We start from the raw sequence: 17,728 nt of genomic DNA, 5'->3' as shown, positions 1-17,728 counted from the left end.
TTGCCAACAAAGGGTATATAACAAAGTATTGAGAAACTTTTGTTATTGACCAAATACTTATTTTCCACCATAATTTGCAAATAAATTCTTTAAAAAATTAGACAATGTGATTTCCTGGATTCTTTCCCCCCATTCTGTCTCTCATAGTTGAAGTGTACCTATGATGAAAATTACAGGCCTCTCTCATCTTCTTAAGTGTGAGAACTTGCACAATTGGTGGCTGACTAAATACTTTTTTGCCCAACTGTAGTTATCTTTTTAGTTGTCCTGCCTGGTGTGGACTGGGCTTTAAAGCTGCTGTATAAAAGGCTCATGCATAAATCCTTCAAAATAATTTACTAGACAAAATATTCATTGTCACTGTATGATTTAGTAGAATTTATTTATTTATTTATTGTGATTTAAATTGGAGCAAATTGTGAAAAGGACACCTCAACACAAAATAATCTCAGGATGCAGCTCTATTATGTTGTTTTATAGCATTTAATAACTTTACAATTTTTCAGAATGTGTAATATAATACAAATAAAATTTAATAATAATAATAGTGTCCATGCTGTTTTCTGTTGTGGAACATGTAGTTTGGACAGTTTGGACATGATTTTCAGTCATTGAGCAGTACAGCTTGTAATCCATCCCCGTTTCCTGCTTAAGACACATTACAGCTTTATATCACAACACATACGGCTTGTTTTGCTTTCTCTACTTTGTTTTGGACTCCTACGGGGTGATTCATGCCCCAATGTGGACGTGTGAGGTTGGAAAAAAAGTCGTGTGAGCAAGCGTCCTCATTCTGTATTTTCTGATGGAGGCTTGTGTTGATATACAGTAGAGATACGGCGTGAGACGGCTGTGTGAGAGAGGACTTGTGAGCTACTCTTTCCAGCAACCCCAGCACTTTCCAGCGGCACAACTCTCCCCCTCTTTTCACCTCTATCACACCATCTGCTTATTCTTTCATCTCTCACTCCTCTCTGCTGCCTTCCCACTCTGAACCTCTTTCATCCTCTGTCTCTTCACCTGACCCCACTCTTCAGCCCACCGATCGACAGTACTTCACTTCCTCCTCCGTACACGCACCGTTCTTGCTCGTCTTCCTCAGCATTTCCTTCTCCAAACTCGCATAAATTCGCTCAGTGAAACAACCTGTGACATACTTATGAGTGTAAAATGCAGTCAACCTTGCATTCTTGTAAATTTGCCATGTCTGCCCTGACCCGCTCCTTTCTTGCTCTCTCGGGGTCAGGAAGTGGGCAAGAGGGGGCGGAGGTGTGGGTGAGTATAGCGTAATGAGGAGGTGACGGAGGGAGGAGAGAAGAAGGAGTGGAGAGTTCACCCCCCCCCCCCCCACTTGTTATCAGTTTGTTCCTCCTTCTTGGCTGCACACTGACAAAGTCAAAGAGACGCGGAGAGAGTGAGACAGAGAAAGAGTGTATTTATGTGTGTGAGAGGAAGAGGACCTCACTGAACAACTGCACACATATTCATCAACATGACAAAGACCGGTCCTGTTGCATCCATGGACTACTCCCATATGTGGTTGCCAGGTATGTGTCTGGAGCATCTGGGGTGGTTGCCAGGTTGGTCTATTTTTTTGTTTTGAGTTTTATTGATGGATTCATTAGAAATGCAGGGACCAAGAAGGTTAGTGTAGAGAAACTGAAAGAAAGAGCTATGCAAAGTTACAGAAAGGCTGAAATTCCAAAATATGCGTCATGATTTTAGTCTATGCGTTTATTTTCTATAGAAATAGAGCGATTTGTTTTATGGTGCTTTTTACGGAGAATTTCGGAATTTTCAGATTTCCGTCATTGTTTTTTTTTTTTTTCAAAGCACTGAAACTTAAAAAAATATTTTGTGTAAATTATTTTAACATGTTTTTTATTTAATAGGAAATTTCAATTTATTTCATAAATAACAGAAATAATTATTAAATATTCTAAATATTTTATTTGTTTAAATACATTTTAGAGCCGTTATGAACGTTTTTCTTAGTATGTGCCCAGATTCATGCTGTTCATGTAGTCAGGTGATGTTTGTACGTTACAGTTTTCACATTTATATTTATTCAAGCGTCTTACAAATGGAATATGACAAGCGATACATCTTATGATTCATCTTTTCAGATGCCACTGAATTTGGGTGTTGAAATCTGGGCCAATGTAGGACATTCACCTTAATATTCTCAGAGTTTAAGATCATTGTCCTGCTGAAGTTCAGTTCAGCAAACAGAGAGATATTTTCTTGCAGTATTTCCTTGCATTTTGCTGCATTTATTTTTCCTTGTACTTTGATATGTGCATAAAATCTTCAGGTTATTACACTACCATTATGTATATGTATTTATTTATTTTTTTGCTGGTCCATCGGGCAAATAAGCCATTTTTAGTTGTCAGGATGTAATGAAATTATATTTATTGACTGGAAGTGTATAAAGGAACCTCTGGAAAACCCAGTGTGAAGTTCTTCATGGGGTTTCCCCCTTCCTCAGCTCCCAACTGCAACTTTGACCTACAGCGCAGCTGTCTGCAGCTCAACAGATGGTACCGTACAGGAATACTTGTCTTTAATAATAAAAATGTGTATATTGAGGAGTATAATGTTCTTTGTTAGTACAGTTTGTGTTTGCTATGAGAAGGAGTAAGAATGCTTCCTTGAGGAGTGTTGTCTTCACTTCCTGTGAATTTTCTAGCAGGTAGAAACCAGGTATTATATTGCTAAAGACGACTTGCATTATCATAACTGAATATCTGTCCTTTCATACATTCTAAAATGGAAGAGAAGTCAGTTATCGGCAGTCAGAAGAAGTAAGTCTACTGGAACCCAGATACCTTTGGATTATGAATATGTGTTTAAATACAAACAAACTGATCTTAGCAAATTGAGATGTTAATTCATGCAGTGATGGAGATGGTGATCTGCAATCACCCTGATTCTTGTTATAAGAAAGCTCTTCATCTTTACCTGTGGCATTGTCATGTAAAAATAAGTGACTGGTGACTGAAAATGAGTCGCACATGCAGGGATCCTGTAGCTCAATAAACACTCAATAGTAGTAGAACGTCCTAGAAAAACGTAGTAGTAAAAAAAACGCATTTGCTAAACGCAAGCCACTTATAAAACTGTCAAATCGAAAATAAAGCAGAATTAGGGATTGAGGTAAAGGTAGAAATAAGAGAGGAAAGAAGTATTGCTAAAGGTGTGCAGGAAGTCTCTCTCCCTCAGAAATGTGGATTAGTTTTTTTGTAAATTATTATTGCATTAGAATAATTTAGCTTGGAAACCATTTCCAGTATGTGCAGGCGGTGTAAGCATATTTATTTCAGATTTAAAAAAAGAATGGATATCTTTGTAATACAGAAGTTATGAAATGGAGAAGTTAAAAAAATAAAAGAAACAGAACTGTGTGTGTCAGCTACTGTATAAAGACCATATATTATATAGCAGCACCTACATTTAAGCGCGCGCGCGCACGTGTGTGTGTGTGTGTGTGTGTGCATATTAATAGCTGGCCCGACAGTAAGGGTTTGGTTTAACACATTGTGTTTGGCCCAGCCTGAGGGGAAACAGAGAGGGAAGTGAGACATTAACACCAAAACCATCAGGCACTTTTTCATTCTAACTTCATATGAATGATAAACTGCATATTCACTTCATATAAAACCTTATGTTCTAGATTGGCTAATGCCAAACTGTGGTGGATGTATATCAAATGAGTTCATAGACTGCAAGGTGTCATGATTAATCCATGATTGAAAAACACTTCTTTGACATTTTTGCTTCAAATCAAAGATGCCTCTCTGAAGACCTCTAGTCAGCTTATTTTATTCAGATGAATTATGACACCATATACAAAATAGTCAGAACTCGTGTGTGACACAATCTGAAAATATTCTCAAACTTTCAGCCTGAGTTATCATAGCACCATTTTACCAGCAGGCCATTCTGTGGAAACCCTTATAGATACGACCCGTTGGCTGACGGGCCTCGAGAGGGGCTTTCCTTCCCTTTTACTTCCTTTCACCAATCACTGTCGCTGCACCCTGGATTTGATCGTCTGAGGAAGTCGGCAATTCTTCAGCTTTTTGGTGGCTTTTTCACGAGTGACTCAATTTATATGAGTGAAGTTGGTTTCCTGTGTAACTTTCTCTGGGATTATTACAGTCACGTTTTTTTTTTAAAGTTGTACTGCCCCCTGGAGGAGTCAGAGATTAATTATCAGTATCTGGTAAGGCTTCAATGTTTCATGTAGTTGGTAAGAAATATTTGTGAAAGAGTGAGAAATGAAGGATGAGGCATGAGTGTTGAGGGGGAGATAGATAAAGAGGGTCAGACGAGATAGTGGTATATGCAGGTGGGTGATATTATTAGTCAGTCGTTGGCTTTATTTGCATTTTTCACAAAAGGGAAGTGAGTGTGTTTCTCAGCGTGTGTGTGTTTATGCATGTCTGTTGCAGAGCTTTTTTGTCTACAGAATTTATAACGCTGATGCTGTTATAGCTCTTTTGTATTGTAAAAAGTGCCGTACAGATAAACTGAACTGGCTTGAATTTGTTAGAAACATACACGAGTTCAGCTGTGTGTTCTGACTATTATGTAAAATATATCTATGAGCTACATAATTCAGTTGAGACCAGAACATTATAAATCTTGTTTCTCAAAAATGGTATTATGATTCTTTAAAGATATAAGATATTTTACACACATTCACTTTGCACGCTCTGTTTCTCACCGCTGAGGGCTGGGACAGTCCCATGGGCTCAGTTACAGTTAAATTTGAAGTGACACATCTGTGGTGACGTAATCATTATTAGTTGTTTGTTGGATTGAGCACGTCTCCAGTTGTGTGAGAATGGAGGAATCTAGACCTCTATATTTTTTTAATCAAAATGTGTGCATTTGTGTGTCCTTTTTATTCTAAATATAACATATTTGTGTTTGTTACACTTCCATTTATCATCATCATGAAAACTATTTAATCATATGAAAAAAATAATATATCTTGCTGTGTTATAAGATTGAACTGTTAAATCAGGGTACAGGAATGCTTACTGTATGCAAACTGTAATTCATTTGAACAAAATGTGTTAACAGAAATGTATCATCATGTAGCAAAAGCTGATGACTGACCTCATATCCATCTCTTTTTATCACAGATTTCAGAATGTCAAAGCCAATAGAGGTTGAGAATCCAGCGGCAGACTCTCCAATGGAGAGCACAGGTATAAAACCGCATTATATTTGTATTTTTTTATATCTCTGCAACAAGGCTCAACAAAAATAATTTTCTGCTCAGATATTTACTTGACATGATAACATTTGCAGCATATTTTTTTATGTGTTAACAACATTCTAAAATTATGAAAGAAAAATCAATAATAAAGAATAAAACTAAAGTAAATTTAACAATAAAAACTAATATAAATAAATATAAGTTTTTTGCTATATTGAAACTATTTATATATTTAAAAAAAAAAAATAACTGTACTAATTATCTGAACTAAAACCTAACTTAAATTTACAAAATTAACCGAAATGTTGTCTTCTCTCATTGTGTTTGTCAGACTCGGATAGAAATGGCTCAGATTCAAATAATCAGGTAAGTGACAGCCAGCTACCAGTGTTATTTTCATCTGAAAACAGCATGATCAAAAAAATGTATCATATTTTCAATGTGTTTCCCTCCAACAGGTTCAGCTAATGAAAATCAGCCCTTTCTCTCTTTCTCCCACACTGAGCAGCAGCACCAAGGTGAGTGAATGTGTGTAAATGCATGTGACAGTTTGTGGTCTTTATTCCTGTTGTTAGTTTCGAAGAAATCTTTTACAGTTTTTACAGATTATAGCTTTTTTCCACCTCATGAGCTTCTAGTATTTTATTAACCTCACTTTATCACCCTCATTTCAATACCCCCACTCACTATATCCCTTTCAGTTAACACGTGAATTATCATCAACGCTTCTCTGTCACTATGTCTCAGACTAAGGTGGAGGATTGTGGTGAGATGTCTCCTGCTGCTGTACAAACTCCACCTGCTCAGACGGCCCTTCCCCACACACAGCTGATGCTAACGGGTGGTCAGTTCGCAGGGGTAAGACATGCACATAATGCTGTATATGTGGGTTCCTACGTGAGCTTGCTTGCTTTAGATGTGCTTTCTTTTCTAACTCTTATTTTCGCCACACTCCTTCTCTGCCGCTCTTTCTCTCTCTAGTTGACTGCACTTTTGCCAGCACAGCAACAGCTGCTCTTACAGCAGGCGCAGCTTCTCGCTGCAGCTGTGCAGCAGTCGCATGTGGCCCACGCGGCCAATCAACAGCAAGCCCAGCAGCAGGCAGCTCAGCCGCAGTCACAGGGCCAATCGCAGAGCACACAGGAGCAAACCGCCACCCCTGTCCCACCGCCTCCTCCTCACCAGCTTCCTCTTTCTCAGCCAATCCAGCTCACTGCGCAGGTACAGCCAGTCAGCGCTGGGTAGCACACCTGGAATGTGTTCATATTGTTCCAGAATCAGTGTTTTTCCTCTTCAGTCAGAGTGAAACCGTCACATCCTTTCAGCCTCTGTTTCTTTTCTCTCTTTCAGGACATTCAGCAATTGTTGCAACTGCAGCAGTTAGTCCTCGTTCCAGGACACACTCTGCCTTCACCCGCACAGTTTCTTTTACCACAAACACAGCAAGGGCAGCAAGGTAGCTTATTTACTATTAGTATTCTCACGCCGTGTCCTAAATATGTTTCCAACATCAGATCACTAGTTTACCAATCACAGTCAATCAGACTTAAAAATATTGTTTAATATGAATTAAACAATTAAAGATAGAGATTTGTTGTATGTCAGTTAACAACATTTCTAATTTACACCTATAAGAATTTATGGTAACACTTTATTTTAAGGTGTCCTTGTCACGTTACATGTACTTAGTATTATAATAACAATAAATTATGCATAATTACATGCAAGTAACCCTAAGCCAAACCCTTATCCTAACCCTATAGTAAGTACATGTAGTTAATTAATATTACACAGTACTTAAATGTATAATTACATTGTAATAGGGACACCTTAAAATAAAGTGTAAATTAATTCATTGCTTATTATTACTTTATTATATTTAGACGTAATGATTAGCTAAAAATAGTCTGATTGGATTTAATTGTAATGAATGTAATCGTATAGTTGTGTATGTTTCAGGGCTGCTATCAACGCCAAATCTAATTCCACTACCTCAGCAAAACCAAGGAAACCTGATGGCCGCTCCACACAGACTTAGTCTTCAAGCACTGGTACAACATCTGATAAAAGGCCACATACTGTATTTGTGAGTCTACTGTTCCCCAACAGGGGTAAACATATGCCATAGGTTACTTAAACAGTATCCAAGGGGAACTTATTAAAGAAAGATATTTCTTTGTTAAATATAGAAAACTCTATATAGAAAAAAAAAAACATACTACAGAATAAAATAACTGATTAATTAAATGTATGAATTTTTCAGTTCCCTTTTTGAAAAAGAGAAACACAGCATTGTTTATGAACTTTGTAATTTTGTGTGTATGACAGCTGTAGTAAGACTGGTATGACTTTTTCAAACAGCACTTTTATTCAGCAGACACAATCAATTGTTAATAAGTGTCAATAAAGTGACAGTAAAAACTGATAAATTGTTACAACAGATTTTTGTTTTAAATAAATGCTGTTCTTTTGAGCTTTCTAGTCTTCAAAGACTGCTGAAAAAAACATTACTAAAGCATAAGTAATAATAAGTATTAACTGTTTTCAACATTGATTAGAATGTGAAATGTTCTTGAGCACCAAATCAACATATTAGAATGATTTCTGAATGATCATATGACTTTGATGACTGGAGTAAAGGCTACTGAAAATTCAGAAGTTTTGTCATCACAGGAATAATTTTATTTTGCAATGTATTAAGATAGAAAACAGTTTTAAAGGGGACCTATTATGCTCCTTTTTACAAGATGTAAAATAAGTCTCTGATATCCCCAGAGTGTGTATGTGAAGTTTTAGCTCAAAATACCCAACAGAATTTTTTTATAGCTTGTTAAAATTGCCACTTCTATGGTGTGAGCCAAAACGCTCTGTATTTGAGTATGTTGCTTTAATGCAAATGAGCTGTTGCTCCCGGAGAAGAGGGCGGAGCTTCAAGAGCTCAAGCTTCTGCAATAGCAGTGCTATCCTTTGCAAATAAACATTCCACCATTAGTACAAGCCTGTTATCTTTACTGAAAACATACTCTGTTTCAAAGTCAGCCATCTGATTGTACTGTGCATAATAAATTCGCGTTTATGTATTACACAGACGGGGAGCACAGCAGGATAAAAATAACAATATCTGGTCTCATGGTACATGCTATCACAAACTTTATAAGTCCCACTCGTGATTATGAGCTCAACAAACTCAAGTGATCGACTCACATTGCTTTCATATGCAACTTTTAACTACCACATTCCTATTCACGATCATTCATGAAGACAGCACCAGTGAAAACAGACAGAGACAATGGTAGCTTTAGCATCATTAGCCCTACAGAGTGCCAAGCTCTTTCAGAAGGGCAATTTGGAAAACAAATGCGTGGTACTTACTTTGTCTGGAGCTGACATTCGCGCACGAAGCGTTGGTATATTGGGGACTTTACCGTTTTTTTTTCCTGGACATTTCCTTAGACAATGAAACTTAACCACAGTGTCCTTAGATGGAGGGAGTCTATGGAGGCTCCTATGTTTGTTAGTGCATCCCAAAACACAACACTTGAAATGCCTCTTTGCCGCTGACATTTTATATCTCCAGCAGCTACAGCAAGTAATCATTAATGGCGGAGTCGGACTGCTGCTTCTCACTCAGGGCTGTGTCTATAGGGCAGCGTCACAAATGGGTGGAACTTTTTCCCCTCGGTGACGTGAACAGAGGGAGAATCTGAAACTCCTCATTCTGAGAGACTGTTTATGAATTTTTTAGATTAGAAAAAAATGAGTGGGTGGATTTTTACCATTATAGGCTGGTTGTTTTCACACACTGCGGCCACACAACTGTGTTCAAACACCTTATAAAAGTGATTTTTGCATAATAGGTCCCCTTTAAATTGTAATGCTATTTCACAATATTACTGTTTTTGTTGTATTTTAATCATATAAATGCAACCTCAGTGAGCATGTAATTTCTTTAAAAACGAAGAACGTTTGAACAGTGGTGTGTGTACATTATGTGCTATCATATTTCCTTCTGACACTCACGTTCGAGTCTTGTATGTGTATGTCTGGTTTGTGGCAGAGGGAGAAGGTTGCAGAGAGCAGCATGAACACAGTGACTCCGGTGACCACTCATCCCGAGGAGCCCAGTGATCTGGAGGAACTGGAGCAATTTGCTCGCACATTCAAACAAAGAAGGATCAAATTGGGCTTCACACAGGTATACACACACACACACACACACACACACACTCAGAGGATTTGTATTTGCCTCTATAGTTATGTTTGGTCACTGTTTCCCTCTACAGGGAGATGTGGGATTGGCCATGGGGAAGCTCTATGGGAACGATTTCAGTCAGACCACCATCTCTCGATTTGAGGCACTCAATCTCAGCTTCAAGAACATGTGCAAACTTAAACCTCTGTTGGAGAAGTGGCTGACTGACGCAGGTAACCACCACAAACAGCTGCATTAGACATTACAGTTGTCAATCAAACCTTGTGCTTAAAGGGACAGTCCACCCAATTCTGAAAATCTACATTTTGTTCCAAACGTGTATGACTTTCTTTCTTCACAAAAGGTATTTGGAAGAATGTTGGCAACCAAACAGTTTCAATTCCTATTGACTTAAGTTGTATTTTTTGTTCATACAATGGAACCCAACATTCCTCAAAATTCATGTTCCACAGAAGAAAGAATGTCATAAAGGTTTGGAATGATACGAAGGTGAATCAATTATCATTTTTGGGAGAACTATCCCTTTAACTTCCTTTCAATCTCAAAAACATGTTCACGTACATACATTAAAACTACAGTTTAAATAGCATTTAAGCCACATCATTATTAAAAAAATGAACGTAAAAAATGTGATATGGCAGTATATAAAACATTTTGTGGTTGATATAATAAGCATAAAATGTTTTTAATGGTTTACTTAGAAACAATGTCGATGGACAGCACCTTGCCAAGTCCCGGTGCTCTTTCCTCTCCCTTGCTGGGGTTTGAGGGCCTGCCTGGCCGCCGTAGGAAGAAACGTACCAGCATTGAGACCAACATCCGCGTCGCTCTGGAACGCAGCTTCATCACGGTCAGAACACATTGCACAACATACACTACCGGTTAAAAGTTTGGGGTAAAACATATTTTATTTGTTTCCAAAGAAGTGAAGTGAAGTGAGTGAGTGAGTGAGTGAGTGAGTGAAGTGATATACTGCCAAGTATGGTGACCCATACTCGGAATTCGTGCATTTAACCCATCCAACGTGCACACACACAGCAGTGAACACACACTGTGAACACACAACTATGGCGCCCGGGGAGAAATACCACCCGGGGAGAAATACCACCTCGTGGAGAGAGCGCTGGACATTCACTCCCCCCACCTACAATCCCTGCCAGCCCGAGACTCGAACCCGCAACCTTTGGATTACGAGTCCGACTCTCTAACCATTAGGCCACGACTTCCCCAAAGAAGTCACCAAGGCTGCATTTGTTTGGTTATAAATGCAGTATAAACAGTAATATTATTAAATGTTATTACAATATAAAACAACAAATTTTCATTTTAATATTTTCAAAAATGTAATTTATTCATGTGATAGTAAAAAGATTCATTTTCAATTGGCATTAATCCAGTGTTCTGTGTCACATGATTCTTCAGAAATCAATATGTTGATTTGGTGCTCAAGAAACATTTCTTTTCACAGTTTAAATAGTTGTGCTGCTTAATATTTTTGCATAAACTGTGATGCATTTTTTTCAGGATTCTTTGATTGATAGAAAGTTCAAAAGAACAAGTCAAGTCAAGTCAAGTCACCTTTACTTATATAGCGCTTTTTACAATGCAAATTGTGTCAAAGCACTGCACAATATCAAAAAAAAAAAGGAAAATAAAGTGTCAATAAGTTTGAATAGTGTCTTTGCAATAAGGTCGGCGATATCGCTGGAAATGAAGCATTTATTTGAAATACAAATCTTTTGTTACTTTCTGACCCTTTTTTCTGTTTAATGCATCCTTGCTGAATAAAATATTAATTTCTGTTAAGTTCTGACCCCAAACTTTTAAGTGGTAGTAGATAACTAAATGCTTCCGAAATGAATGTCTGCAAATAATCCCATTTTAAACCACGGTTATGTTTTCTGCATTCAGAACCAGAAGCCTACCTCAGAGGAGATCCTGCTCATCTCTGAAAAGCTCAACATGGAGAAGGAGGTGATCCGCGTCTGGTTCTGCAACCGCCGACAGAAAGAGAAACGTATTAACCCCTCCAGTGCCACCCCTCCCTTGCCCAGTCAACCCCAGCCCACCTCGCACAAACCCCCCTGCTACAGCCCGCACATGGTACGACCCGGCTTGCTCCCTTGGCCCATACCCCCGTCTCCAACCACCTTGTGCCATAACACTAATAGTTTCTCCTGCATGAACAGATGATAATAATCCTTCCCATAATGGTGCACATATCATTCACTCCTGAATGTGATTTTTCCCACCCTGCATTGCTTTGCATTTTAATGTGTAATAATTCATACCTTCATAACCAATTTTTACAACTAGTTCACTGTCATTGTCATAATACTGTAGGAGGATTCAGCCTCTGTTACTAATTCTTTAGGATGAATATTGCATGTTTTCACTTTCAAACCCAGTATTTTGCTCTATAATTTTGTAGTTGAGTGACTTAAATTCACAAACAGAGCACAAGCCTTCCACCAGCCTCTCTCCTTTTTTACTGTCCGTAACGCTCTGTCCATCATGTCTCCCTTCTGACCTGTGACATCATACATCTTTCTTACAGATGTCCAGTCAGGGATCATCGCAGACAGTGAGCAGTCTCAGTACAGCAGGTAGGGCACAGAAGTGGACATCTGCTGATCAGAGATACATACAGTATAATTATAATTATATATATATATATATATATATATATATATATATATGATGGATGCTCTATCTCTTATTATTTCCCTCTGTCAGTGACCACTATGTCATCAGTTTGCCCTTTGACTCCAAGCGGACCCTCCTTAAGCTCTGCACCATCTCCTGTAACCCCGCCTCCCCGCAGTGATGCCAGCCCCACCCCTCCGACTCACAGTACACTAAGTCTGAACACAGGGTGAGCTGATTTCTCTCTCTCACACACACACACACATCCACTCAGCACGTGCTCATCACCTTTTACTCCCTGTGGCTCAGCAGATGTAGGTAACTGCAGTGTTTGTGTGTGCGTGTAAATGTATTTTTGTGTGTGTGGTTTTGTCATCCACAGTTCATGGCATAAAAAGAATGGTGACGTTTCTAACTACATCAATGACTTTGCTGCACATTTGAGGTGACTACAACCAGCAGAGTCTGTGTTCGTACACACACACACACAAATACAAAATACACACACACACACACACTTTCACATAAACGTATTTGTCATTATCAAGTATAAGAAAATGTGGATAAGGGCATAAGGTGAATTCTGGTAAATTGACCTTGATATTGAAACAATTGTGTATCACAATGCAATATGTATATGCACATACATAATATATATGCGCATTTGTATTATTATCAATTAAATACATTATTAATTATAATAATTAATTATATAATTAGTGTTATACAAATTATTATAATTATAATTTATAAAATATTATTTGCAAATATTAATTATAAATTACATATTTGTTTTGATACTACAAAAAAATATATTTTAAATTTTAGTCAGTTTTTCATTTTTTTACATTTCTTATGTTTTAAGTGCTTTTTTCTTTTTTAAGATTTTGCATATTTGTTGAAAAGATTTGGTCAAATCGCACTACATCTTAGCATAAGGATTGTTATGTACTGATGCGTCACTGAGGTCTGCTGGTGTGTGACCTGCATTGTATTACAAGCCGTATTTACTCTGCAAAGACCTGTTTTCTTGCACTGTTTTTCAAGCTCTTAACTATGCTTCTAAATGTTTTCTCTTTTTCCCTTCCTCTTCCCTGTATTCCTTTCTGTTTTCCATTTCTGTCTATGTGTTTTGTGGGTTGGTTATTTGTTTGTGTGACTCAGGAATACGATGAGGGGAGTTAACACAGGAATGAACCAAGCTCTTCTTGGCAGCAACCCACTTGCTACTATCCAAGGTTTGTGCAAAAGGGAGGGCGAGAGAGACACTAATGACTGCCACCTCATATCAGTCATGTGTTACTGTGTCCTCTCTGTTTGAGTGTTTGTTTATGTCTTTTCACTCCTTTTCTCCCCTTTTCACAACTGCTTATCCGTTCACATGGTACTAGTGCATCCTGTTTAATGCGTAACATGTCAGTTTCGTTGATGTTTGAATTGTGAGTAATACTGTGTTTCTTTCACAGCTCTAGCAGCCAGTGGTGGCCAGCTGCCCATTTCCATTCTTGAGGGCAGCAGCAAGGTGTTAATTGGTGGTTCTGGAGGCCAAGGAGCAGGTCTCCCCTCTTCCCTCTTTCTCAACCACTCCTCTTTGTTGCCAATGGCAACAGGCACCGGCATGGGATTGGGCAGTTCAGCTCTTGCCAAAACCTCATTTCCTGTCAGAGGCGGAATGAGTCCCTCCCCTTGCTCGAGCCCCGTCTCTTCCTGCTCTTCTGGCGAATTGCTACACAGCCCACATTCGATAGGAGGGGCTAAAATCGAGTGACGTTGCCCAAGGCCAATCACAGGAGGAGGAGAAGGAGGAGATGAAACCTTACCTGTCAACCAAAGCATCTCTTGATCCCCTCACTCCCTTTCGTTTCCTTTCGTTCACACTCTCTCTCTTCCGCTCTCCCGCTCTACTGATGCCAAAAATATACAGAGTAGAAGAGGGGAGAGATGGAGAGACGGAGTGGAAGGAGGAAGGAAGAGGAGAGGAGGGAAAACGAAACCAAAAAAACACCATGCGGCTTAGCTGGACGCAGCCAAATACATAAATAAAAGGAGAACAATAAACTATGTAGTGCAGTAAGAAGAGGACAAAAAGAGATCCTTGAGCACCAAAAACAAAAAAGAGAACAAACTTTACTGTGTGTTAAAGAACTCTTTGAAGCAAACGTGTGGAGTACTGAATACCAAAAAGTATAATGGAACTTTGAGAGACTCACTATGACAAAAAAATACAAGAATACCAAAAACAAACACCAAAAATACGGATGGAAAAGCTTTATCCAAAGGACCTGTAAATAGCCAACCGTCCAGGACCAGACCCAGAGACAACAGTCCAGCCATCTCTGAGCTCATCATCTTATCTGGCATGCAATCACATCATTTCTCTCATGTTTTTTATGATTTAATTTTAAATATGAATGAGCCGGACTCCCAATGCTGTTTGTTTCTCTGGTTCTTCCTCATTCTTGTCTGTCTTTGTTGAATTTTCAGTACATACTGTATGATCATCATCATCATCATCGTTCTATATCTTATCGAGCACATAGAGATGATTGGGTGTTTGGTCTTTGATGTTCATCATATTAGCACTGCATAGCTTGATGCACTTGTTTATCCGATGACATGAATGTCGTATAGTGTAATAAAAGTGAGACCAAGCTCCTCTCTAGCTTTCACTCCTCTAGTTAAATGTAAATACTCTCATTTCTCTCTTAATAATTAAGTGCTTGTATCCTTCCTCGTTCCATTTCATGCTTCCCTCACTCACTTTCTCCCTTTTGAATACCAAAGCAATCCATTCATACATGATCAGTTCATCATTCACATAATGCAGAAAGAGATCGGGAGCCCAAACCTTGACGAGGCCGCTCTGGTAAGACAGTCAAGGCGAAGGGGCTCCCATCCTCTCTGCTTCATCTACAAGCCAAAAAATGAAGCAAAACTTCACAGCCAGCCAAACTTCCCATAAAGGAAAACCAAAAACGAACCAAGCCAAAAAAATGGATGGAGGAGCAAAGTGAGTCGCTGTACAGAAAAAGAGTATCCCTTCATGCATCTCTGGACCGAGGTCACCCAGAACCATGTAGCAAGGGATCCGCCTCTGCCTCCTGTCATTCAAACTCTTCCTGGTCCTGAGTGGCGGGATCTTTGATGACCTCACTGGACTCATCTGAAGAAGATGTTTCGGGTTCATTTGGGGGTTGGGAGGGTTGTTATGGTTGGTCTTTCGTTCCGTCTGTCTGTTTTGTGGTACTTTTCTTGGCTGTGTGTGTAGATTTGTGTGCTTTCGTTTGGGGAAAAGGTATTCACGTATTTGCGGAAATCTCATTTTTTACGTTCCTTACTTGTTCCTATCTAGTTGTGTTAGAGACTCTAATCAGGTGGTTGAAACAATACTGTGAAAATTCAGTTCAACAGATAAGAAACCAGGATAAACACGCTCAAGTACATCCAAAGAACCAAAGTCGAGTATAAACAAGCTTTAAAGAGAACCAAATATTACATACACAACAATTTATATTCTCTCATCCACCTTACCGTTGTATTTATATCGTGCTGAAATCTGTAGTCGGTGAGCGCTGCAGGTTCAACGAGGGATGGATTCATGAACTCAGTTCTCTACGTTACCGTATAGTCCGAATGGGTCAGTTAGTGCTTCTATAGATTTTGTAGTAAATTATCTATGTTATAATGCTTACTAATTGCTAATGTATGGAAGAAAAATATTGTGAAAAGATAAAAAAAAAGTTGATATTTACTTAGACCAAAAATTCACACTCTCTCTCTTTTGGGTTTTCTTCCTCCCCCTTTTTACAAATTTAGATGTTTTTTTCCTCTTGCTTATTTGTGAATTTTCTTAACAAACTTTTGTTTTTAATTATTATTAATATTATTATTTATTTATTATATTCCAGATGCTGTTTTGTAGTGGGTGTGTTTGAGGCACCAGATTGTATTCAAATGTAAACTTCCTTTGCCAAGGCGACCTTTCGAACAAAATCCATCGACAAATGCAACCGTCGGTCCTGACAGACCGGCCGCTAATCGACAGCGTAGGGGCGGACACTTGTCTTCTCGACCTCTTACCTGTTCCTTACTGGGGGGGGGGGGGGGGGGGGGCTATCAGGAGAAAAAGTAGCACTGTGTTTCTTCTGCTCAAATGTTTCGGTAGCATTCATTCAACGCTGAAGTAACCTTCCAGAGTAAAAGCACACACTGCCATGGTTTAGAAGGGATAAGGTCCTATAGGAACGTGCATTGTATCTGGTACGTACCTGTCTCGCCACTGCTGATGTTAGGGATGGTGTTGCTATGGTTACTGTCGCGAAGGCTACCGGTTGTGACGGCATCGAGCACAGTGCTGCCGTGAGCCTTGACCTGAAAGCTTTAAACAGCTACAAAACCAAAAACTTTAGGAGAGGAAAGATGGAGGGATTTGGTGTTCCTGGATAGAAAATACAGCGGAATATATGTATTGTATGATTGTGGAAATGTATCAGAGCTCCATCTTCCTCTCTTTTTGCTCTCTGCCTCACTCCTCCTCCTCCTCTTTGTCCTATTTCTATTCCTGATTTGTTATGCATTTACTTTGTAGCGTGTCTGTTGTTCTGTCTCCTGGTTAGGGGGTGTAGAAGAAAGATAGTTCCTCATATACCTCACTCTCTCAACGACAAACCAAAAAGATGAATGCTTTAAAACAGAGAGGTAGGGGCCAAGGAGAAGTGTTTTCATAGGCCAGGAAACATTATGAAGACTCAAAAGAACTTAACTGATGCTCTGGCACGTTCACTCCCTCGGCCCCTGGGACCACTTTTCCAGTCACCAAACACAGGGCAGGACACATACACACCTTTTCATATATGTACACACTTGTGCATGTGTATGTATATAAGTCAGAAATGTGACTGATGAGCGGGCGGCGACTGTTGTTGCTAGGTGACAAATTTTATGTCTTAAAACGCAGATGTTGGAGAGGAATATAAGGGGAACCTTTTCAATCTTGCGTTATCTGTTCTCTAGCTTTCCTTCTTACCCTTACAGTCAGGCGCAGTTCCGGACGTCTTAAAAACTAAGCGGTGTTGATATGCAAGTAATAGCTGCAGCATAAGGGAGCGTGTTCAAAGTGTGAGTCTCTCAGTGGCGTGAATCTCCAGAGAATGATACCAAAGCAACACGTTATTCTGAGAACGAACACAACACACACGCTCCCTAAACTCCTGCACACAATCCTTGAGTTTGATTCACAGCGTTTTTCAATTTATTAATTAGTAACAATCGGATAAGGGTGAAAATTCCCGAGAAAAGAAAACAAAAAATCATAGCATTTAAAAACGCCTAAGAGAACTGCAAATATGAGTCTTTTTGTTCTCATTTTACTCTCTACTTGTTTTACCTGCTCTCTCCCTCTCTATATAGTATACATTAAAAAAAAAAAAAAAAAAAATACCAGCTTCAGTCCAAAGGTGTTTAAATAGATTTTTTTAAATAGCAAAGATCTTAAACACGTCTAGTTAAACCAAAGAGCTACACTAACACATCCTCAGCAGTCTCTTTTCCTGGTCACCTAGCAACCCAGTTTCTGAAGGCATAACCTCAACTATTCAAAGTAACATACGATGATGATAATGATGAAATGTATATTT

The 17,728-nt window shown here is 38.9% G+C and overlaps 1 protein-coding gene across 4 annotated transcripts; it reads left to right on the top strand.

Annotated features, from left to right (window-relative positions):
• The first annotated feature begins 1,381 nt into the window (after positions 1 to 1,381).
• On the top strand, positions 1,382 to 15,851 carry LOC306878033 (POU domain, class 2, transcription factor 2-like). 4 transcript variants are annotated; one of them, XM_079430118.1, is made up of 16 exons: positions 1,384 to 1,547; positions 5,157 to 5,222; positions 5,565 to 5,599; positions 5,692 to 5,751; positions 5,981 to 6,091; positions 6,215 to 6,454; positions 6,584 to 6,689; positions 7,193 to 7,284; positions 9,291 to 9,428; positions 9,517 to 9,658; positions 10,148 to 10,296; positions 11,358 to 11,549; positions 12,004 to 12,052; positions 12,183 to 12,321; positions 12,475 to 12,537; positions 13,559 to 14,741. In XM_079430118.1, exons 1-16 carry the CDS (start codon positions 1,493 to 1,495, stop codon positions 13,599 to 13,601), a joined length of 1,680 nt encoding a protein of 559 aa, XP_079286244.1. In that variant the 5' UTR covers positions 1,384 to 1,492; the 3' UTR covers positions 13,602 to 14,741. The 4 variants fall into 4 exon arrangements, with proteins under 4 accessions (XP_079286245.1, XP_079286244.1, XP_079286243.1 ...); XM_079430117.1 differs by having other exon boundaries at positions 1,384 to 1,580; XM_079430119.1 differs by lacking the exon at positions 6,215 to 6,454 and having other exon boundaries at positions 1,382 to 1,580; positions 13,559 to 15,851.
• The last annotated feature ends 1,877 nt before the right edge of the window (positions 15,852 to 17,728 follow it).

The sequence above is a fragment of the Barbus barbus genome, assembly GCF_936440315.1.
Source record: "Barbus barbus genome assembly, chromosome: 12".
In the NCBI taxonomy this organism is placed as follows: Eukaryota; Metazoa; Chordata; class Actinopteri; order Cypriniformes; family Cyprinidae; genus Barbus; species Barbus barbus.
Note: the sequence above shows the minus strand (reverse complement) of the source record. Positions and strands in the feature narration are given on the sequence as shown.

What these genes read in the sequence shown, in the direction of transcription:
- LOC306878033 (XM_079430117.1), top strand. Translation starts at nt 1,493, where the DNA reads ATGACAAAGACCGGTCCTGTTGCATCCATGGACTACTCCCATATGTGG. An exon ending in CTCTCCAATGGAGAGCACAG is followed by an intron (nt 5,223 to 5,564) that starts GTATAAAACCGC and finishes TGTGTTTGTCAG; the next exon opens with ACTCGGATAGAAATGGCTCA. An exon ending in GAGCAGTCTCAGTACAGCAG is followed by an intron (nt 12,053 to 12,182) that starts GTAGGGCACAGA and finishes TCCCTCTGTCAG; the next exon opens with TGACCACTATGTCATCAGTT.